Source organism: Ruditapes philippinarum, unplaced genomic scaffold, assembly GCF_026571515.1.
Source record: "Ruditapes philippinarum isolate M1 unplaced genomic scaffold, ASM2657151v2 ctg2697_1_1_1_1, whole genome shotgun sequence".
Taxonomy (NCBI): domain Eukaryota; kingdom Metazoa; phylum Mollusca; class Bivalvia; order Venerida; family Veneridae; genus Ruditapes; species Ruditapes philippinarum.
This window is the reverse complement of record NW_026852898.1, coordinates 150,156-174,599: the sequence shown is the minus strand read 5'-3', so window position 1 is coordinate 174,599 and position 24,444 is coordinate 150,156. Positions and strand designations below refer to the sequence as shown.

The window sequence follows — 24,444 nt, the reverse complement described above, 5'->3', positions numbered from 1 at the left end:
ATCTAAGGCAATAACCTGCAAATTTTCCTTAACACTGCCCTTATTTACAATATGAACACAGTTTTTGTTATCTGTATGCCATAAAACATGTTTACCAGACAATTTCCCACAAAATGACTGTAATGAGTATTTAATTGCTAACAACTCTCTGAAGGTAGAGCTTTGACTAGCTTCAAATTCTGACCAAAATTTATGGGCTATTAAATCCAACTACATAAGCTGCCCCAGCAGTGTTTGAGGCGTCAGAATATACAAGTGTACAAGTTAAACTGCCGACAAAAAGTTGGAGCTTAAAAGGAACCTGCAATTGCGATTCCCAGAAATGTAAACAGGAAATACACTCTGGGAATTGACGAAGATTGACCTTTGAGTCCCAAGCACACCTGGATTCAATACATACAAAAAATACTTTAGTCTTTAACCAGTACTGGAGCCATGGAAATTATTTTCCCGGCCAACTGTGCTAATTTTCTAGCAGACGATGACGACAAAGATTTAAATAAATTTTCCAAACAAACTCTAGTGTTAGAAATACTTCTATCTGGAATTTTGAGATAACATTCCTTCAAATTCCACAAATAACCTAGCCACTCTAACATCTGTACTTGTTTAAAAATGGATTTCTGCAAATTAATAACAAAACCTGCTTCACTAACGTTTGCTTAACAAACTCTGCATCACTGGAAGTAGTTAAGAAATCTTTATTAATACCCCAGCCATCATCAAGGAAAACAACAATTCGTAATCCTTGACTTCGCCAAAACGTAACTAATGGTCTAAGCAGCTTAGTAAAAATGGTAAAACGTTGAAGACAAAATAACGTAACCTACCATTAAGGTACCATGAAAAACCTAAATACGAGTGGTGTAAAGGATTAACAGATAAATGGTGATAACCACTAGATAAATCAAATTTTGTTTTTTGTTTGTTTGTTTCATTTTACGCCTTTTTCCAACAGTATTTCAGTCATATAGGCGGGTAGTTTCCTATCCATCGCTCCTGGAGAGTTACACCAGTACTAGACTACCTTCCTCCGCGCTAAACTACCAAAGCATCTCCCGGGGATCGAACCCACGCCAGAGAGGTAACTGGATTAGAAGTCATCGACTCTAACCCCTCGACCACGGAGGCGGCAGATAAATCAAATTTAAACATAAATCCATTTTCAATTAACAAAAATTCTTTAGCTACCCTGTAATCTTCGAATTTAACGTGGTCTTCTCTTACATATTTGTTTAAGACACTTAAATCTAAAATGAGACGTTTCTTGCCAGACGAATTATCGGCAACAGATAATGGATTAATGTTATATGGCTTAAAAAATGTTTCATACACACAATTTTTATCTAACAAATCCTGTATGGCTGAATCTACAAATTCTTTGTTCTTTAAAGCCGATTTGTTATTCTTTAAATAAAAAGATGGAGGTTTGTCAACAAAGGGAATAACATAACCTTGTTCTATAAAAGAAATTATTTCATTGTTAGAAGGTCGAATAGAGTTCTTCCAAAACGAAATACATCTTTTTAATCTACCTTTAACAGAGTTTGTTTGTACAGCAACTTGTGATTCTTTGTATTCACAAAAAAACAGTACTTTCATCTAACTGACAAAATTGTTAAAAAAATAAAAACTTATCATATTTCGATAGTCTTACACACAAATCATTCTTGTTTGTTGCCTTCTGGTGCGAGGAGTTGCGTGGCATAATTTGTTGCTGCTGCTGAAGCTGTTTTGTTGCTGGATTGCTGCACCATGAAAGCTCTTTGGTGTGAGGAACAGAAATTGGCATAATGCCCTTCTTGGCCACACTTGAAACAAATGACTTCTCCCGGAACGAATCGTCGTTCTTCCAGGTAACCAAAAGAGGAGCATCGTCCTTCCAAGTCTGCCTGAACGTAACGTCGTCCTCGTCCTTCCACGTCTCCGTGACCAAAACGACGTCCTTCTGCGGCTCTGGAAATTCTCTTGGTTCAAAAAGAACTAGCAAAACGATTATCATTAAAATAGGCATTTTTATCAGCCTTCTTTTTAATGCGCTCTTCAGCACGACGAATTATTTTATCATCATCTGAATCAGACGCTACTTCCAGTAACTCGTACTCATTTATGGTAGACCACCAAAGATCTGAACCGTCAGCAATACGTATCAACTTATTTCTGTGAGTTACAGCATCCTTAGCTTCAGCAAGAAATCCTTAGCTTTAGACGCCTCTCTGTAGGAAACTGCTTTATCAATATTGTCAAGTAAGTCTAAAACAGTGTTATTGAACTCGAACTGTTTCCTATTCTGATAAGACTTGAATGCTTGAAATTAAAGAATCCTTTTTTTACCTTCTTTGTCGCTGAAGAAACAGTCCACTCAGCATCACGTTTCAAATCACGTTGAAGCGAACTAAATTTGTCATCAAATAACCCTTCAATTCGGAGACAACTTCTTCCCTTAGAACTGTTGAAAAACTTGCACGTGCTGGCGAATTTTCCCGCGACATAGTATTCTCAATAACTATAACTCTAAAGAACGTGTTAAAAGCTGTCAAATACTGCCTCGAGTGACAAACAATAGTAAAACACCGAATTTATACATATTCACTGGTACAAAACACGTGAAAACCGTGCAATGTAATAAAATATGCATGAAACAAAATATGTTGTAGACTTATCAAAGCATACACTAAACTATGGACTGGAATGAAACGTGAATGATTTTGTTCTCAAATTGAACATTTTTATGGAAAATTAAAATTGAATTGACCATTTATTTATATTTTTCCATATTAAATAGACTTATGTGATAATTACAGGGGATATACGGCAGGGAGCTGAAGGGCTGAAGCCCCCTTCCCAGACACCCTGGCCTGAATTGTTTTCCTATAAAAAAAAAACAAAGCGCATTGAGAGTAAAATATGATATAAATCTAAGTCCTTGTTTATTTGAACCTGGACTCCAGCTGAGTTTCCTGTCATAAAATTCTTTCAGTCCTTTTACAATTGGTCGAGACTAAATACTATGGCTTAGACTAAATACATACATGCAGACACTAATTAGTTCTCTTGGTCGGTGCAGATGCAGTTTAGGCGCCTAGATAATACTGAATGAAAGCAACTTATTCGTAGTACATCTAAATACATTTACTTTTGAAGTATAAATAGCCCCCTATTGAATATTGAATGTGATGATGATTTTTTCGTATATATATTCAGCAATTTTTTCAATACTGAAGCGAAAGTGATGTAGATTTAAATTATTTTAACTTAAAGGACGCTTTTTAGGGTTAATGTAAAGCATATCTTACCCTCTGGAAAATTCATTAAAAATCAAAGCTTTCCCATACATGTAGATTAAGATTTTCTTCCATTTTTGCAGAAATTACATTTTTGTGAAAAATATGTAGACACTTCTGTTTCAAAATGTGCAAATAGATGCACCAACAGCCATAAGGTAACATATGAATTTCATTTTTTCCCTGGGAGAACCGCCAGACCCTCCCTCATCAAAAAGGGGAGTTTGGTCATTTCAAACATACCCCCCCCCCCACGATTTCTTATGGCCCGACCCTGTAATAACATAACAGAGTAAGTCTATTCGAATGATTTTCTCTTCCTTCACAAATCTTGACCTATTTCATACTCTGCATAATATGTGTGCACTGTTATAAATGTCCTGACTCTTGAGGAAAATATTACTTCCATATTAATTTTCTGTGTTACCAAACACGGAACAAATAAAATTTAAAATATTGCAAGGTCTCATGTCACTTGTATATGAAAAAAGACTGGAGCCTGATGGAAACATTAGCTCAACTGTCCTGCTATCCTTCTCATCTTGGTGTCATGAGTGTCCGCGTTGGCATACCACTTTGGTTACAGATTTTGGGGCAACGTTCAGCTTATAAAGCATAGAACTTCATAAACAATTAAAATATTTACTTGTAACTTCACAAATATTTTTGAGATCGTCCGTAATAAAATTTGCAAAGCCAATAACTCTAGCATAGTTTTTTGACAGAACAAATTGACAATTTTGAACCAAATTAATCTTGCTTATTTCTTTCTATTTTATTGTATATGTTTTCAGGATTATAAATGGAGGTTACTCTCTGAACCCCATAAATCTAACAATCATTTTAACAGAGTAATAGTCTTTTTTTTAGGTTAGAAAAATCTTAATTTAAAACTTTGCAACAAATCAATTTTTAGGACAACAAATATATACTTGTGGTATTCATTTAAACATATAACATCAGTTTTCAAAAGAAAACAGAAGATATTCATATAAAACCTTTATATGTCTTTAGTCATAATTGGAAGTTTCTATCCAAGCTCCATAAAACTCAGGCATAGAATGAATTTTGCTGCCCTTTGTAAATAATAAAAAAAAACCTTTTTTGACAGCATTTATGCAATTCCCTTTTCATGTCCGACGCACCCAGTGCTTTCAGCACTTTGATTATTATTTGTGCTGCTTTAAAATGAAATTACGCATCTACTCAAAGCCAATTAAGATAGGTATAAATGATAGAACTCTATAAATGCTAGAACTCTAGCTTTTACAGCATTTAAACCTATGGGTTTTATTCATACAGTAGTAAAATCTAAGAGAACTATATCAGCGAGACACAGAGGACAAAGTAGGCTGAATAATAAAGTTGCTTTTAAAATTTACACAAACTATTTGGCTGTGTTGGCTACTACTATAACTCGGGCTACATAAATGTTTAAACTATTTGACTTTGTCTTAAGCCGTCCGGATAGCTCAATAGGTAGAGCGTTGGACTTAAAATCGGACGACCCGGGTTCCAGAACAGCACAGGTCACTTTCATTGTGATTTATCATGAAATACATGTAGTTTCTACGGTCATTCGCACTGTACCTCTGCTCTAGTATGTACAGAAGTTTCAGTTTCTTGCGTAAGTGAGGTAAACTGCTGACAGTCTGCCCAGAAATGACTGTGAAATTGTAAATTTATTGTGGCTTACTGCCGTGATCAGGAGTGAAAACTACCAACACCACCATATTTTGTATTAATACCTGTTAATTATATAAAAACTGTGCACGAAGGTTTACATTCACGGAGAAGAAAACGTGAAATTTGACAAGTTTGGCAAAAATCACGCGAACTGTTGTTTGCTCGAAAGACTTCCAACAAAACACTTCCTAAAATGTCATTCTTTTTCATATACTGAATAATTCAGTATTATGTTAGTTTAGCAAACATATCATGCATTATTTCATTTGATTAAATCTAAAATTAATTTAAGATTTCACCTTTGCAAATTGTTCTTGCATTAACATCCGCCATTGGATTGATAAAATCTCTCTAGATTAATGTCACGATAAATTCTATACACTGTAGCCGCACCTACGGATAACATGGGATGTGGTTCCTGGATTCGAGCTGGCAAGTTTTGTTACAGCTTCATGGCAGGAAAAATGAGGAATACTTGGGCCGGAGGTAGGAGTTACTGCCAATCAATGGGAGCTGATCTTATGAAAGTGGACACTTTTGACAAAAAAGTAAGTACCGTTTATTTTTGGTGAAAGATCACGTTTGTTATCGGCTCCAAGATAAGCCTTTGATGTATAAAGAGAATTACTTGGACAATTGAAATTTGTTTTATTTCCTATTCATAATGTTTAGAATGAGGCAATTAATTTTATAAACTATTTAATTTTTACCTTGAGAGGCGGTTCTATTTAATATATAATGTATATGTTATTGTAATATAGCGTGACATTCGTAATGTTGAATTCGATGTTCTTGTGTATATGTAATAAAAGAATGAAGAATATAACCGATTCTTTACCTTACTGAATAAAACATTACAATATGTATTATTTTTTTACAGACTTGGTTAGAACAACAACTGATTGACCCTGCAAATAATCTTGCTTACTGGACTGGTCTGAATGATCAACAAAACGAAGGGAATTATGTTTGGGCGGACGGTTCATCTGTAAATCAGACTTACATGTTAGTAGTTTCTTTTGAAAGCATAAGTCATATTTTTTTCCAATATTAGTATGAGATGGTCTTGTGTCTAACACGTGAACAATGTTCCCACTTGGACTCACAAACAAAATTGATCCTGTTTTCTGGCTAAACCAGATAGTAAAACTTTACACATTTTTTTTTAAATTACATGTATATCAAATACTATAGCCAATTGTTGGTGCGCTATGTAGGAGCACATTTGTCTCGGAGCACATTTGCCGATGTGTTCGTAACATTCATATTTGCGACAAATTGGAAATGAGACAGATGTGTTCGACACACAATAGAAAGGACACTCGAAGCACATTTGTCTCACATTTATCCATAAAATTCTGAAAAGGTAATAATTATGCCCATCTGTATACCGGCTACCAGCCATTGTTCTGTGTTTTCTGTATTTATAATACCATTTTAGGTCACTTCCGGTCAGTCAAAAACTTCCTGCCTCTGCATAGGAGTCATATATTAAATTAAAGAATATCCCTTTTCTGCATGTCACAATGACAATTTCTACAAGTGCAGTATCTAGAACCTAAACACATATGCAGCAAGTCTATTCTTATCGTTATTAATTGTGATACCTTTATTTTCAATGCTTAAAGATTTATAAATGATTTATGGCACTAGAAATATTCTTAACAAAAACAATGTAGTATCTACGGTGGCATAAAGGGGACATAGAATTTTCTTATTTATTGCGTTAATAACACTCATTGGAAAAAAATAAATGCATATAAATTGTAAATTTGTGTATGACAACTCACCCCCTAAACAAAACATTATAGACCCAACCAAAACAAGCGTCTGCTTCTTTACCTAACTATGTAGTTGCATGACCATGATCAGCAATAGCAAACCAAATGTAAGAGTAAAAATAATACTATGACCACAGCAGATTTCGTACAGAAAAATCCACGCGATGAATAATCAAATAAATTGGATGGTCATTTAAAGAACATAATTACTGTTGATTTTAGCATTGACGAAACTCACGGTTTTTCGTTGGATGATGCTAAAACTTTTTTGTGCCCCCACTTTAGTGGTGGGCATTTAGATTTACCCTTGTCCGTCCGTCCGTCCGTCCGTCCGTTCACTTTTGTGTCGCACGTAACTCAAAAATTATTTGACCTAGAGTCATGAAATTTTACAGGAATGTTGATCAGCATGTGTAGATGTGCACCTGGGTATTTTCGTGTGGATTTATGTAGTATTTTTAGAGTAATTGCCCTTGACTTAGTAAAAATTTGCAATTTTCAACTTGTGTCGCATGTAACTCAAAAAGTATTTGACCTAGAGTCATGAAATTTTACAGGAATGTTGATCAGCATGTGTAGTTGTGTACCTGGGTATTTTCGTGTGGATATATTTAGTATTTTTAGAGTAATTGCCCTTGACTTAGTAAAAATTTGCAATTTTCAACTTGTGTCGCATGTAACTCAAAAAGTGTTTGACCTAGAATTATGAAACTTTACAGGAATGTTGATCAGCATGTGTAGTTGTGCATCTGGGTATTTTTGTCTTGATATTTTTAGTATTTTTAGAGTTATTGCCCTTGACTTAGTAAAATTTTGCAATTTCTAACTTGTGTCGCATGTAACTCAAAAAGTATTTGACATAGGGTCAGGAAACTTTACAGGAATGTTGATCAGCATGTGTTGATGTGCACCTGGGTATTTTCGTCTGGATATTTTTAGTATTTTTAGAGTTATTGCCCTTGACTTAGTAAAATTTTGCAATTTTCAACTTGTGTCGCATGTAGTGAAAAAGGATTTGACATAGAGTCATTAAACCTTACCGGAAAGTTGCTCAGCATATTAAGTTTTGCACCTGGGGTTTCGCTTGTGGATTTATCCAGTATTTGTAGAGTTATTTCCCTTGACTTACTAAAAGATTTTTAGTTTTCAAAAACTATTTGACCTAGAGTCATAAAATTGACAGAACAGTGGCGCGGTGGGGGCACCCGTATCCTATGGACACATTTCTAGTTTGTATATCGTTTGACATTCTATAAATAAAACAACATTAAAAAGTGATTACTGTCCCGGCCCCCACCCACAAAAAAATCATCGGCAATATAATGCTGGACATTGCGTTAAGGTAAGAAACTTACCAAATTTGGTGTCCAAAACGTTATCCATATAACGTTGACGCAGAACATGTTCAGAGACGGTTTTCTCAAAAGTGTCTTCTTACAGTCGTAAAGAAGACAGTTCGCTAGGACAAACAACAATTTAACCTCGGCTTCGCCATTGACAATTTGTTATTTACCCTAGCAAACTGTCTTCTTACGTCAGTAATAAGACATTTTTGAAAAAAACTAGGCTGCAAAATTCGGGCCGCTAGGCTGCCAGGCTGCCAACTTCAGGCTGCTAGGCTGCCAGGCTGACAACTTCACTTATTCGTTCTATCACGTTTTACATTTGCGAAGTAGATATACTTTTTGATAATATGTTAACAATTCCATGCCAAGAATTGTTCATTGAAAAATAAATTTATTTAAAGTAGGCCAAGAGCAATAATATTTTGGTAAATGTTCTTTCCTTAATTCCCTATAAAATAGACAAACCAGTAAAAAAAATATATTCTGTTTCAAATTCATTCATGTTACATTTTATCTCTGTCAATATTCCTAAATCTAATCTTCTTCAATAATAAGTCTATGTGCTGAGCATCTTAACTGTGACAAAAGTATTCTAAACTTTGATTTTTTTTACTAAAGAAAAGTATTTTTCAAAATCAAAACTATCTTTTATTATTGTATACGTCTCTAATTTTGATGAATAACTAATTTAAAAAAAACGTTGTTGATTATGTTGATCATTATATACGTTGAATGATGGATTTTAATCAATCGCATTTGGATTATCAAAAATATTAGCAAAGCCTAAATTTGAAGCAAATTTTAACATCAGTCGACCATTTATTAACATATTGATTATATCTATCTTTAATCATTAACAATTTATACATAAGAGTGTTTAACTATTCTATACCAGTATTTTATAACACGTAAGGTGCCCTTCCAAATTCACCATATACAGCAGCATTTGATGTTTACTTTCTAACACCCAGAAGTTGCTTCAAAAACTTTACATGAACATGTTCTGTGTCTGGTGCATTATGCAAACCCCATAAATCAGGCGTAATCATGTAGTCAAATAATGTTAACTTTTCCGATATTTCTAGAGACACGTTTTCAAAAAGCGAATTAAGTGAGTGAAGGGCATTTAAGGCTTGTTCTGACAAAGATTTTTTATGCTTGAAACAAGCTACCGTTTGACGAAACAGATACACCTAGATAACACATTTCAAAATTTGGTCATTAAACATAAATACATCATTTTCTTGTCTAATACCCATTTTTACATATCATAACCACTGATTTGTCAGGATTAACTATGGAAAGCCATTGCTGTCTGATATTGTTCTTTTTCAATTTATTAAACCATTTGGATAATATATAAGTTCACTTCGACTATATATGATTTTAAAAACACCTTCTTTTTAACCGGAATCCATTATATCAATCCACAGTTACAATATATGAAACCATGCCGTCAGTGTATGAAACCAAGGTAGCTATATATAAGTTGATTTTATAAATATATGATACCAATTCTTCAATATATTGTACCAAAGTAGCCATGTATGGAACCAGATATCCTTATATGAAACCGAATTATCAATATATTAATTCATTTTTACAATATATGAAACCATTTAATCAATGTATGGAACCAGAGTAGCAATATATCAGTTGATTATCACGTTATATGATAGCAATTTTTCACTATATGGAACCAAAGTAGCCATGTATGGAACCAGGTGTCCTTATATGAAACCGAAATATCAATATATTAATTCATTTTTACAATATATGATTCCATTTTATCAATGTGTTGAACCAAAGTATCAATATATAAGTTGATTATCACATTATATGATACCAGATCTTCAATATATGGATCCAAGTAAGTCATGTATGGAACCAGATGCCCTTATATGAAACCGAATTATCAATATATTAATTCAATTTTACAATATATGAAACCATTTCATCGATGTATTGATCCAAAATATTAATTTATAAGTTGACCCGGCCCTGATGTGGTACCAGTTCTTCAATATATGGTACCAAAGTAGCAATATATGGAACTAGATGTCCTTATATGAAACCGATTTATTATTATATTAATTCATTTTTACAATATATATAACCAGTTTATCAATGTATGTAACCTAAGTAGCAATATATAAGTTGATTATCACATTATATGATACCAGTTCTTCAATATATGATACCAAAGTAGCAATATATGGAACCAGATGTCCTTATATAAAACTAAAATATCAATTTATTTAATCGTTTTTACAATATATGAAACCATTTGATCCATTTATATGTTGATTTTTACATCATATGACACCAATTCCTCAATATATTAATAAAGGTTTCTAGTATATAAATCCACTTTTCCAATATATGGAACCAATTGTCAATATATTGACGGGACTTTTTTTTAAAGGCTGTATTCTATCCTTGCACCGGTAGTACAGTTTCGCGCCAATATTTCTTGTAGAACTGTGAAAAGACTTTAAAAGCTTTACTGATGGCATACGGCAGATTTTCTAAATAAGGAAATATTTAAATTTAACGCCACATTCACTTTGGCCTTAAAATGGGCTGGGCATGCAAAACTTATCGTTATGTATGTATGTAAAGTTTCAAAGTCAAAATTTAAGCTACTGAGTCTTACCGACCATTAACAAAAACATATTTAAATCAAAGCACAGAAGGCGCTTAATTTGTTAGGGTCTCAGAATGTCAGAAAGGTGAAGGTTGTGAGATTATAAACCAATTTGTTTTTGTATAGTGCCACCAATGCTTTCTAGTGTTTCAACTGTAGTAAATTGGCTATAAGACTAATTGCAACACTGATAGGCAATTCAATGTTTATTTGACTTAAAAAATTAGAAAAAAAGTTGCCTCATTGGGATTTGAACTCCAGACCTCTCGATTCATAAGCGAGCGTGCAAACCTCTTATGTTAACGGCCTGAAGAAAACCGTATTATTCTAAATTAGGGTTTGTTTAACACGGATGTAAATCATGGAGCTTACTGTAAGCATGTATATCTATAAAGAATGAAACAATATACGAAATTTTCGACCATTCGGAAACTACTTTCCTTGAAAATAAATGCGCCTGTCATTTGACAATCTTTACGCATTGATCTCCCCTGAATTTTTCGGCGTTAGTGTACATATAAAGGGAAGTAACCGCTTCAAAAAAGTGGACTACTTTAGGCATTTGCAATTAACATTATTATGCTCTGAAATTTCGCTACCATTATTTGTTTGGTCTGACGACCCAAACAAATAAAAATAAGTTCATCTCGACCTTTACCTTTGATAAAAAATGAGCATGGCCAGTAGGACACATAAAGATTAATCTACTCACAAAAGTCAATGCATTGTAATTACAGAACCCAGTTACATTGGCCTTTGACTTGTTTCTGACTTAATATGCTATTTTGGTTCCATATAATGAAAATTGCTATCATAGAATGTAATATCAACTTATATACTGCTACTTTAACAGGTAATATATCCACATATATCACTCCAAAACCAAAATAACATATATTATTACCCTTCCAGATTTTTTCCGCCTTTTTGATTGGACATTGATCGCCCGAAAGAAATTGATATAACCGAGCCAGACGGGTAATATACACACTAAATTTCCCCGTTGGGTACCCAACGTTGTAAACAACATGCGCTGAGGTGATGCGCGTACAGTTCGATTTTACGCGGTGTAAATTCTGATTTAAAAGCACTTTTTAACTGTCAAATGATAAATATTTACCAAAGTAGAGTAATGATACATATTACCATCAGTATCGAAAACAAATATGACCTTCTGAAAGCTTGATATTAATTACAAAAAAGTGCGTTCAATAGACTACTCCTTTTCTCTTGTTTACATTCGTTAGGTACGGGAAAAATACGTCATGTGTCATGTTGTGACGAAGAGGTACCCTAAAGGGAATCTTATTTCGACGTTTCATTTGAAACAGCAAGGTTTTTGTAAAAAATCGTCTAAACTCGGCAGGGGAAGGGTAATAAAATTATTATTTTGGTTTTGGAGTGATATATGTGGATAAAATATGTGCCAAGATAAAATATCACCCTCGCCTAACGGCTCGGGTGATATAAAATCTTAACAGGTAATATATCCAAATATATCACTCCAAAACCAAAATAACATATAATATTGAGAAAATCAACTTATATATTGCTATCTCGGTTTCATACACTGACGGTATGGTTTCATATAGTGTAACTGTGGATTAATATAAAGGATTCCAGTTAAATAAGAAATTCAATGTGTTTTCAGTTCATATATAGTCGAAGTGAACTTATATATTATCCAAAAGGTTAAATAAATTGAAATAGAACAATATCAGACAGCCATGACTTCCCGTAATTCACAGGGATTCCCTATTCATGACTATACATGTATAATTTATCTTATAATAATTGTAAAAAAAACTTTTTGTATATGAAAACAAAACTGTATCATCGCCGAACAATAACAAAAATAATTTCATCTCATCTCGACATAATAGTAAAAGTAATGTTTGTCATACTTGTGTATAAATTATGTGCACTTAAACACTCTATTTATCTGTTTCCATTTTCAAGATACTTGCCTTTTTTCTCCACCATGTGTGTTGCAGATTTTAGAGGTGTTGCTTGGGAGGATTTATTTGCCATAATAGTTTTTTAACAAGTAAATATTTCTGTACGTAATTTTTGTTGTATATTTTGTTAACTTGCAATAATTTAATTTATTTTTGGTATTTATCTTTTTGTTTATCACAAACATACAAAGTTCATCTTTTTGTTTTATATAGTTTTTTATTTATATACAATTACAACAATATAATTATATAAATTGTACATTAAATGTACCGCAGAAAACTGCGATACCATCGCTTTAAACTTAATTAAACCATTACATGTTTACAGTATGGCTGTCTGAATAGTCCCCTAAAATGTTTTGTCTTTTTTTTTATTAACACAAGAATAATTTTAACAAAGTAACACATTGTAATAATTAACCAATAAAAATACGGACCTGAAACAAAACATTATTAACCAATGAAAATGCTTTCTATTAATTATGAAATTATTGATTAGACCAATCAAAATGGTTCGAGTTAGACTGATTAACACGCTACATGTCAAAAACCCCCAGCGTCTTGCTAAATTCCTTTTTTAAAAAAAGTTTAACAGATAACCAGATAAGAAAACTTTAAATAAATGCCTTAGATAATATAAATGATAATAATCATGTTGTCATACATATGGCGTGCATTACCATATATTTAGACCCGTAAATTGCAATAAACATGTTAGCGGTCTGGGTAATTGATAATTGACATATTTTTAATGTTAATAATTTAACAAACTTTTTCGAACATACTTACGAAATATAATAATTTAAGGGAAGAATTAAATGACAAAATACTGCATAACATCAAATATTTATGTATTTAACTTCAGCATACCATTGGGTCTTTTAAAGCAAAATGTCACTTCTTTTGAGATATTTTCATAAAATCTGTAAACAGTAAAATTTATGTGTTTTCATAATTATGAAAAAAGAATAAAATGTTCAGGAACAATATATTGTGATGATATTTTTAGTAGGTTTTTTACCATTTATTGATGATTCGATCTGTGCATGCGCTATTCGTCTTTTAGTACATAAACTAACAAATTCATATCATACAGATATTTCCGGCCGAACGCGGTCTGTTTTCAGTTTGATTTCCTGTAATATTTACAGGGAAGAATTGGTCATTTTAAAACTACAAAATGAAATCTGTGAATCTCATTCGCCATTCTAAAATAAAATGTAAAAGATAGTTCTTGTCATTATGAAATGAAATGTAAAGGGTAGTTTTAAAGTAAAATATACAAGATAGTTCTTTAACTTTCTAGTTTAATCTCATTACATTACCTAGGGAACAGTTTACAGTTTAGTTCACGCAAGAACTTTCTGAGTTTATTTTACACCAGACCTGAGTTTTAAATTTTGTCAAAAAAAAAAAAAACCCTGCACGAAATTATCATGTCATCATGTCATTGTTATGCAAGCTATGCTTACATTTCGAAATTCTATGACTTTGAATGGAAAGCTAAGAACTAACATATGCAAGTTAGGCCGAGTATCTACGGTGGCACAAAGGTGACATGTGTGTGTTTTTATTTATCTCCTGCTCACGAGATACTATGTCGTGGCCACGAGTTACTAAGTCGTGGCCACGAGATAGCTAAATCGTGGCCACGAGATACTATGTTGTGGCAACGAGTTACTAATACGTGGCCACGAGATAGCTAAGTTGTGGCCACGACTTAGTAACTCGTGGCCACGACATAGTATCTCGTGCGCCGAGATAAATAAAAACACACACATGTCACCTTTGTGCCACCGTAGGTATCTCTTTTTTAAAGATACTTTTTGTTTTTAAATATTCTTTTTTTATTAATTCAAACTATTTTTTTCAGCAGGTATGTAGCTTTATGCACTTTAACGACATTTCTTCTAACTGTATACATACGGATATTTTATTGCTAGAAAATGGAACCAGGAGCCCAATGATTACAAAGGGTTCGAGGATTGTGCTGTGATTTACACGACTGGACAATATAACGACATATCTTGCAGTTATCACGCAGCTGCCATCTGTGAACTTGACAACCAAGGTAAGTTAACTTAGGATTATCATCGTAGATACCGCGTTAATACAGAAAGATCTGTTTTATACGGAAGCTTGTATGTACCCCCGCTATGAAGACATGAAGTCGTCTCCCTCGACTTATAGAACACAACAAGTCGTCAAAATTACGACGACAAGTTTATACGGGGAAGTCAAAGTCCGGGCCCGCGAAGCGGGCCCGGGCTTTGGCTTGCCCGGCTATAGACTACACGTGTATATTTAAAAGAAAATTCAAATAAAAAAAAAAAAAAAAATTAAAAAATGTATAGATTTCTATACCTATCAATGAAATTTTCAGTGTCAGTTCTAAATAGGCGCCGCCATTTACAATGTAACTCAATGATAAAAGGCGGTGTATTCCGAAAACGTAACAAATCTCAACTTTTTGGATTAATAATAATCGTCGAGTGTTCCGAGTGAAAACGGAAGTGGGTACATATAATACCGAATGACACCTTTAAAACGGAAAAATGAAAGGATTTTTTACCGACTTCCCCGTTCATAGGCTTTGCCTAATTTCATATTATATATCTGTGTTATTGTATGAAGTTTTGTCCACTTTATCACGGTATCTCGTGAAAATATATGACTACTTGATACATTTATAACAGTTATTTTTTCTGTTATATCGACATGTCATAAAGAATATCATTGTTACTTACATTATAATGGCATTCCGGAAAAACATATGTTGCCAAAGCCTAAACATGTCGCGAGGAGGCGATTTTTTCCCACTCTTGACCAGTTCCGTTATATCGACAAGCCATAAAGAATAGTATTGCGGGTAAAAAACTTCTGGTATAAAACTGAAACACTAATGCATCAAGTAGTCATATATGTTTACGAGATACCGTGAGCTACACAGGTAGGTATCAACTTTCTACGGAAGCTTGTATGTACCCCCGCTATGAAGACATGAAGTCATCTCCCTCGACTTATAGAACACATCAAGTCGTCAAAATTACGACGACAAGTTTATATATACCATGTCATTTTGACAAAATATATGTCATCATGTCGCGATACGGTATCCCGACTTTCATACGTTAATACGGGGAAGACAAAGACCGGGCCCGCGAAGCGGGTCCGGGCGTTGGCTTGCCCGGCTATAGACTACACGTGTATATTTAAAAGAAAATCAAATAAAAAACAATTAAAAAATATATAGAATTCTATACCTATCATTGAAATTTTCAGTGTCAGTTCTAGTCGGGCGCCGCCATTTACAATGTAACTCAATGATAATAGGCGGGGTATTCCGATAACGGAACAAATCTCAACTTTTCGGATAAATAATAAACGTCGAGTGTTCCGAGTGAAAACGGAAGCGGTGCATGTAATACCGAATGACACCTTTAAAACGGAAAGAATGAAAGGATTTTTTAACGACTTCCCCGTGCATAGGCTTTGCCTATTTTCATATTATATTTGTCGACTAGAAATAACATGGATGTCGACATATTACTGAATATCAAAAATGAATAAAAAATAAAAAAAAAACAGGAGGAGGGGGGTCATCCATGATGGAGTGGGGCGGTGGGTAAACAAGGGTAAACAACTCTATTTCTTGGTGTTTCAGATAAGCAAATGTTTAGTGTTTTACCTATATAAGTCTATGTAAAATACCTGAATATCAAAAATAAATTTAAGGAAAATGATGGGGGGGGGGGGGTCATCCATTGGACCAAGTTTTCGATCACCCAGTTATGTTATCTTTATCGACGCGTCAACATGTTATGGTATGTGCAGGCCAACATAATTCATGTCGAAATACAGTAAACAACGCTACATAAAGACACATTAACAACGTTTTGTTTGCATGCCGATATGTCTAGATATGTCTACGAGAAATCGAGGTCCTTTTTAACGGAATGCCTTTTTCATTTACTTGTCAACTAAACTGTTGACGGCAATATATGGTGAGACTACACGTTCTTCAATGCTTTTGTAGCTTAAAACGCTGATTAAGTTTCATTCCATTAAACAAGCTAAAACATCTTTATATGAACAGCTACTTGCAAGCCTGGATGGAAGTCTAATGGCGGTAATTGTTACCTGTTTACACCATACAACAATATTTCTGTACTCTACAACCAGAACGAGGCATCCACCTTCTGTGCAACATTTGCATCAAGTAAAACGAATGTTGGTAGTCTATTGTCCGTGGATAACATGAATGAAAAGGTAATACTTCCATAATTTCACAGAATATATTTTTTTCTTTAGAGTAAATTTGCTATATATATATACTTGTCAGGACATTTACTTGAAACGATCTTAAGTGCAAAAACTTTTTCTCATAAAGTTGGTCATAAGTCCTAGGATTTATGATTAACTTAGGACTCTATGAAACGCAAGAAATATTGTTATGATATGTATTTAAAGCCATATATATATATATATAACACTGCACAAGGAACATTTATCACGTTTTAATATATATATATTGCACTTAAGATCGTTTCAAGTAACTGTCCTATCTTTTGTCGTAAACTTCAGACTTTCAGACTTACGACCAATTCGCTCTCCTGAAAAAAAGTTACAAAATACAATGGCACGCGAATAATCCCGGTTTGGATTTACTATGAAACTGATTATAGCAAGTTAGTAATGTATTGCCCTCTTGACATAACAGACATAAATATTTTATCATATTGATTAAAAATATATACCATATTTCACTAAAAACGAAAAAAATAACCTTTTTATTTAATTTCATTATCAAAGAAAAATGGTAAAGAAAGAAATCTCCTTGCTTGCTTCGCAACTACAATTGTACAGCGTGCAGTAATATATTGTTTTGACTGTTTTTGCACGCGCCGTTCGAGCTACATTGTGACGTCATGTAAACAACTCTTTAAACGCCTGTACAGCGGTAATGACTGAATTATAGGTATTGGTGTTCGGATTTATTTTCTTAGTTAGACCATTTTCTATCATTCTAGACAGTTTTCAAAACAAAATTCAACAAAAAGTTGTTTTTATTTATCTTTATTTTTTAAACAAAATGCGAAAGAAGTCCCTTGAAATAATTATGAGTTTTGACTCCGCCCACTTTCATATTTATATTTCATATTATTTTATTTTTAACAAATACGAAATATATTTGACTGATATAGCACCATATTTCATGGGTAAAATTAAATAATTCTCAATATCCCCTTTCACTTATTCGGTGATTTGCATGATCGAGTCCCTTGGAAATTTGTACAGTATCGACTAATCAACTCCTCGTCTGTATAAACGTCCAGCGCCTGTAACCTGTCCCCCGGCACAGGGCCCTCCGTCTTTGAAACACTACCATGAAGGCTGCCAGGTTTGATTTTGGAGTGGTTTTGACTTAGGACTATCTAACGATACCTTTTAAACACTCCTAGACTTAGAACTGTTTATGGTCATAAATATAGGAGTCATAAGTCAGGATCTTTTTAAGTATTTCTTTGAAACGCAAAATTTTCTCAATTTTTATATTAGGACCGACTTAAGACTCAGGGCTCTCCCTGAAATGCAGCTTCATCGCCCACTTATTTATAAAGTTGAGAATTAGGTCATTCAATCAATTGCCGCCTTTTTGCTTTTGGTCGTTTTGTTTATAAATTCGCGTAAAATAGACAAACCCAAACTTTTTGCTATATATTTATCACAAATGGATAATGATGGTAATTTAAACATTTGCCAAGTCATGCCAACATGCACCTGGACCTTCTATTCTGCCTTCAAATATTTTATACATGAAAGCAATTGCAAATGTAAGCAATATTGTAATTAAGCAATCTTTATATAAGGTTTTCAATAATATCCAATAACCCTTAATTTTGTTGTTTAATTGCAAAAAGAAAGAGATAAACAAAATATTTCAAACTGTCATTAGATAATAGATAAAACACGCTGTTGATCTAGTATTTTCTTATGTTTCAAGTCATAGTTCAGTGTGAGACATTTTTAGGCGAATGTAAGTCGCACCTGTTCTTAATACCGGAAACCAGCAGTTTGATGTTGTTGGTGTCAAAAAATGTAAACAAACAAAATAAACAACTAGCCAAATAATTTGATTATTACAATACTTACAACTTTTTAACAACAAATTATGATAAATAAAAACTTTCCAAATACATTTTTTCACCATTCAAATAGTCATTTTCGAGTTTGACCTACCCACGACGCGAGGAGAACGAACCACACAAACTGATTGACGTAACAGATAAATGAAAGGTGATCACGCATTGTAAACAACTTTCTATAGACTGGAAGCGTATAAAATTTTAACAATTAAGGGTTCTTAATTCTTTAGATTTCACAGAATAAACATTAATATAACTTTACTAAGTAAAATAAATAAAAACAAACAAACAAACAAAAACCGGACCATTTTCGAATGTTTTCTTCGGGCGGAAAACGTTAACACGCTTAACACTGCGTAAACTAAAGTATTTCAGATAGGTCTACATTTAACAAACTTTATAAGTGTGCATATATAAATATCTATGGAAGCGTCCTAGTGCCAAACCTGAAATGTTTTTATGTCATAATTAGTAGATAGTAAGTGCTAATTAGTAGAAAGTAAGTGCTAATTAGTAGAAAGTAAGTGCTAATTAGTAGAAAGTAAGTGCTAATTAGTAGATGCTAAGTCATAATTAGTAGACAGTAAATACTAATTAGGAGATAGTAAGTGCTAATTAGTATATACTAAGTCATAATTAGTATATAGTAAGTACTAATTAGTAGATACTAAGTCATAATTAGTAGATAGTAAGTGCTAATTATTAGACAGTAAGTGCTAATTAGTAGATACTAAGTCATAATTAGTAGATAGTAAGTACTAATTAATAGATACTATGTCATAATTAGTATATAGTAAGTACTAATTAGTAGATAATAAGTCATAATTAGTAGATAGTAAGTACTAATTAGAACATAATAAGTCATAATTAGTAGATAGTAAGTACTAATTAGTACATACTAAGTTATAATATTGTAATCGCTGCTTGCATCAGCCATGTTAACAGAATGCAAGCAGCGATTACAATATTATAACTTAGTATGTACTAATTAGTACTTACTATCTACTAATTATGACTTATTATGTTCTAATTAGTACTTACTATCTACTAATTATGACTTATTATCTACTAATTAGTACTTACTATATACTAATTATGACATAGTAGCTATTAATTAGTACTTACTATCTACTAATTATGACTTATTATGTTCTAATTAGTACTTACTATCTACTAATTATGACTTATTATCTACTAATTAGTACTTACTATATACTAATTATGACATAGTATCTATTAATTAGTACTTACTATCTACTAATTATGACTTAGTATCTACTAATTAGCACTTACTATCTAATAATTAGCACTTACTATCTACTAATTATGACTTAGTATCTACTAATTAGTACTTACTATATACTAATCATGACTTAGTATATACTAATTAGCACTTACTATCTCCTAATTAGTATTTACTGTCTACTAATTATGACTTAGCATCTACTAATTAGCACTTACTATCTACTAATTAGCACTTACTTTCTACTAATTAGCACTTACTTTCTACTAATTAGCACTTACTATCTACTAATTATGACATAAAAACATTTCAGGTTTGGCACTAGGACGCTTCCATAAGTATCTTATAATTTGAGTCAATTTTAACCCTATCAGACTGGAATAAATGGTAGTATTTCCATTTTTTTTAAAGTTTACTACAAACTTTTCTAAATCAGCGTATGCATGCCTACTTTGACTTTCGATTACAACATGGTTATTTGATGTTGTACATTTAATTTTTGGGTAGATTTAGTCTTAAATGTTTTTGCTCGTTACTGGGCGATGGTCTGTTGCACTCCACAGGGAGGTTCAGGAAGACTTGTCTTGAAGACAATGCGTTCATTAAAAGTAATCTCTTCGCCGATTTTAACCAATACCATGAGCTTCAAAATACGGTTTGAACAACATATGATTGCAGTTTTACAAGTACACAGCGAGAGCCCAAAACATATATAAACTCATATACATGTAAACAGTATCAACATTCTCAGGACTTAATTATGATAGACGCTTTAGGGGATAAAATGAGCCCCTAAGGAAGTTTTGATGCAGTGGCACACACCACCGCTTACGAATATGCGAAAATTGTCAAATAATGATTAAATTTACCCAAGATTGGATTACACCCATGCGACAACGCGGCCAGGTTGTAATCAATAGTTAGGTAGGGCATACTATATCAGAATAATTTTCAATGATACATTCATTTTGCGATATTGGATTATAACGCATTATCACATTTATTGCGCATAAAATTGACACACACATATGATACCAATTATACATGCACACTTATAAGATTTGTTAAGTGTATGTAGTCTGATATTATATCAAATAAAAGTACGCTAAAAGGTTTTAAAAAACTATGAGTTTATAAGTAATATGGAATTAATTTAATGGTTAGCATTAAATCAACTATATTCAAGAACAAGTCGAGTTGTTATATATTTGTGATGTACATACAATCCTGAGATATGGATAATGTAAGTCGTGAAATTACGGCACATTTCGTCAATTTCCGTGTGTAGTAGAATAAGCTTGTGTCGCAACAGACAATCTTGTTACCTTTACGCTTTTAAATAAGATATTAGTGACGAAGTTTACAGAAATGACCATGAACAGTATGCATAATTGTATTAATCGTAAATATGAATAAAGATAACTTGCTGTGTCTAATTACATATTTGCGTGTGTGTTTGATGTAAAAACGATTTCCATTTCAGGCATTCATTATATCTCAAGTAGGAGCCATGTCCAATAACGTTTACGGTTGGTGGACATCACTGAACGACAAACAGAATGAAGGTTACTGGGCTTTCAACACTAATCCCCTGCTTAACCCAAAACTCATGTAAGTAACTTTATCTAGTCCCCTGCTTATTCCCAAACTAGTGTATGTAACTTTATCTAGTCCCCTGCTTAACCCCAAACTCATGTAAGTAACTTTATCTAGTCCCCTGCTTATTCCCAAACTAGTGTATGTAACTTTATCTAGTCCCCTGCTTAACCCCAAACTCATGTAAGTAACTTTATCTAGTCCCCTGCTTATTCCCAAACTAGTGTATGTAACTTTATCTAGTCCCCTGCTTAACCCCAAACTCACTTGTCCGCTCAATTTTAGCATTGTGTTATGTTAGTCAAACTCAAGAACTGATAAAACTGAACAACATGTGTGCGTATGTGCCTGTGTATAAGTGACCCCCTAAAGTAAACGCACCGTGTAAATCTAGTTTAACACGAGATCTTAACAACACTGGAGGTAATTTACAAGGCGGTAGAACGGACAGTCCTTTACGACCAGGTTCGTACAGACCCGCGGGGACAGAAACACCTGGAGGTGTGGTAACACGTCAAATGTCAATCTCTCAGTCCCGAACACCAATGATACAAGCGTCAATTGCCTTTACCAGGTCCCTTGCTTTGACGCATATACCCGTTCGTTAACAGGAAGATGTTGCTGATGACCTACGGAAATTTCGGGAAATACATGAAATTGGACCCCGGAAATCTATCTCACGAGAGTGAAGGGACTGATATTTTTCAATATCTAAGAACTAACATGCCAAAATAGCCGTGTTTCCGTGGACATTTAAGAGAGTTAAAAACAAACTATGGGCTATTAAAACAAGACAATATCTCTTTACAAAATGTCCTAAGATAAAGGTATAACTAGAATATTACGAAAATAGCTCCAGAATGAATAATCTTAGATTCAACGGGTCAAGAGGGAGCATACCAGAACACTGGTCAGAAACAGAGACTAAATTGCGTGATTTTCTTAGAACAACCCTCAATTTTGGTGAAGAAGCTGACCAAATTGATATAGACCATGTACACAGGATTAAATCAAATAACTCTAGTACATGTACGATAATAGCACGTTTTATGCGCTTCAAGGGCTGTCAGGCATTTTTAAACCGTGCCAGTAATAGTAAATCTGACCTAAATTCTGGATTTTCTGTTCGACACAGTGACAAGACATATGAACGTATGATTGAAAAGCGTAAAAGAGGTCACTATGCATCAGTTCGATTTGATAAATTGTTTACCAATGTGAACATATTGTTTACATAGGAAATCGGTCAAGGCTTAACACAGAAGCACCACGTGGTCGTGGGAATTATCAACTTAACCCTACTCAACGGTCGATAGAAAGCGCGGGAATTATTGCGATGACAACGGAGTGTCACATGATGGAAGTCAGTCAATCGGGAACCGCACAGATAGCCTTGACGACATACCTCACTTCATTGCTACGACCCGATTTTTATCGATTTACAGCTAAAAATAAATTCGGATGTAAGAAGTCCTTTCGATTTAGTCAGATAGGTGATTCGCATTATGGCATATTAATGGATGAGAACGGGAACAAATTTTCTTGTTTATCAGACTGGCGTTTCCGTTAGTTTTACCCATGCCGGAAATTTCATCTGGCATGGGGGGTTCCAGATGAGTCGCGTGCTGTACAATGGTACGATAAAGATTACGTCATTTTACCGTTATGAATGATTTTGTAATTCATACGCTGTTGAATGAAAGTAGTTACGGTTGTAATGATATAAATTTTCATTGAAAATAAAGATAAAGAATTTAAAATATAATGGAATATGGTAGAATATGCAAGAAAAAATATCTGACATATGTTTGCGGTTCGGATCGTTATATCCGTCCCTCGGTCACCCGCCCATGGGCGGTAACTCGGCAAGCCTCGTTACCGCCCAATGGGCGGGTCACCTCGGGACGGATATTCCGATCCGAACCGCAAAATATGACAGATATTATTAATCATATATAAAAACAGTATAAAAGACAAAATAAAAAACTAAACTTTAAATTTGGTAATATATTTCTTACATTTGTATCTTCTACAGGAAAATACTTGTTATTTGTTAGTACACAGTGGGTTATGTGTACATGAAAGCTATAAATAGATATGACCTTCACATTTTGAAATGCCGAAAATCTATTTACGGTCATTTGTTCCGCGTTATGGTAATATATGACGAACTGGAGAGTTTTGCAGGAAATGAAATGCAAACATATTCAACCATAAATTTCACTCATCATAAAGCTTTTATATCTTTGACTCGCATGAACATGATGTTAGTGAATTTCCTCATATCTGTCTGAAATTCAAGTAACAGTCTTCAATTGATAAATAATGTTTCACTGTATCAACATGCCATACAAATTTATTCATGATATTTAATGTTGTCAACGCGTATAACAAAAAAATCTTGAATTTGGTCTTTTTAATATTCATCACAATTTTTCATTCCAGTGTGTGTTCTTCTTCCAGTATTCATCTGGGACTTAGAATATTGCTATTGCATCTTAACTCCCATGTATTAAAAGAAACCAGTTTACTTAATTTGACATGAAAAAATGCATGTAATATTATATTAGTCCCTTTTATTGCTATTTTTATATTCTGTTTGTATATTTGTTACAATCTTATGATTGTAACAAATATACAAACAGAATATAAAAATAAAAACAGACTTTGTTAACTTTGACTACTGTTTTGTATGTTCCAAAGAAAATACATTTAATATTCTTATCTCTAGCAAGCCTACCAAAGTTCATGATGAAC

General features: G+C 33.4%; 1 protein-coding gene across 1 annotated transcript in view; it reads left to right on the top strand.

Moving 5' to 3' along the window:
* The window catches only part of LOC132727701 (macrophage mannose receptor 1-like), a 66,307-nt gene that overhangs the window by 34,100 nt on the left and 7,763 nt on the right, over positions 1-24,444 (top strand). Inside the window, exons 8-12 of the mRNA XM_060713271.1 lie at positions 5,358-5,518; positions 5,851-5,975; positions 14,646-14,773; positions 16,799-16,971; positions 21,575-21,702. Coding sequence (XP_060569254.1) covers positions 5,358-5,518; positions 5,851-5,975; positions 14,646-14,773; positions 16,799-16,971; positions 21,575-21,702 — 715 coding nt within the window. The remainder of the gene's footprint in view (positions 1-5,357; positions 5,519-5,850; positions 5,976-14,645; positions 14,774-16,798; positions 16,972-21,574; positions 21,703-24,444) is intronic.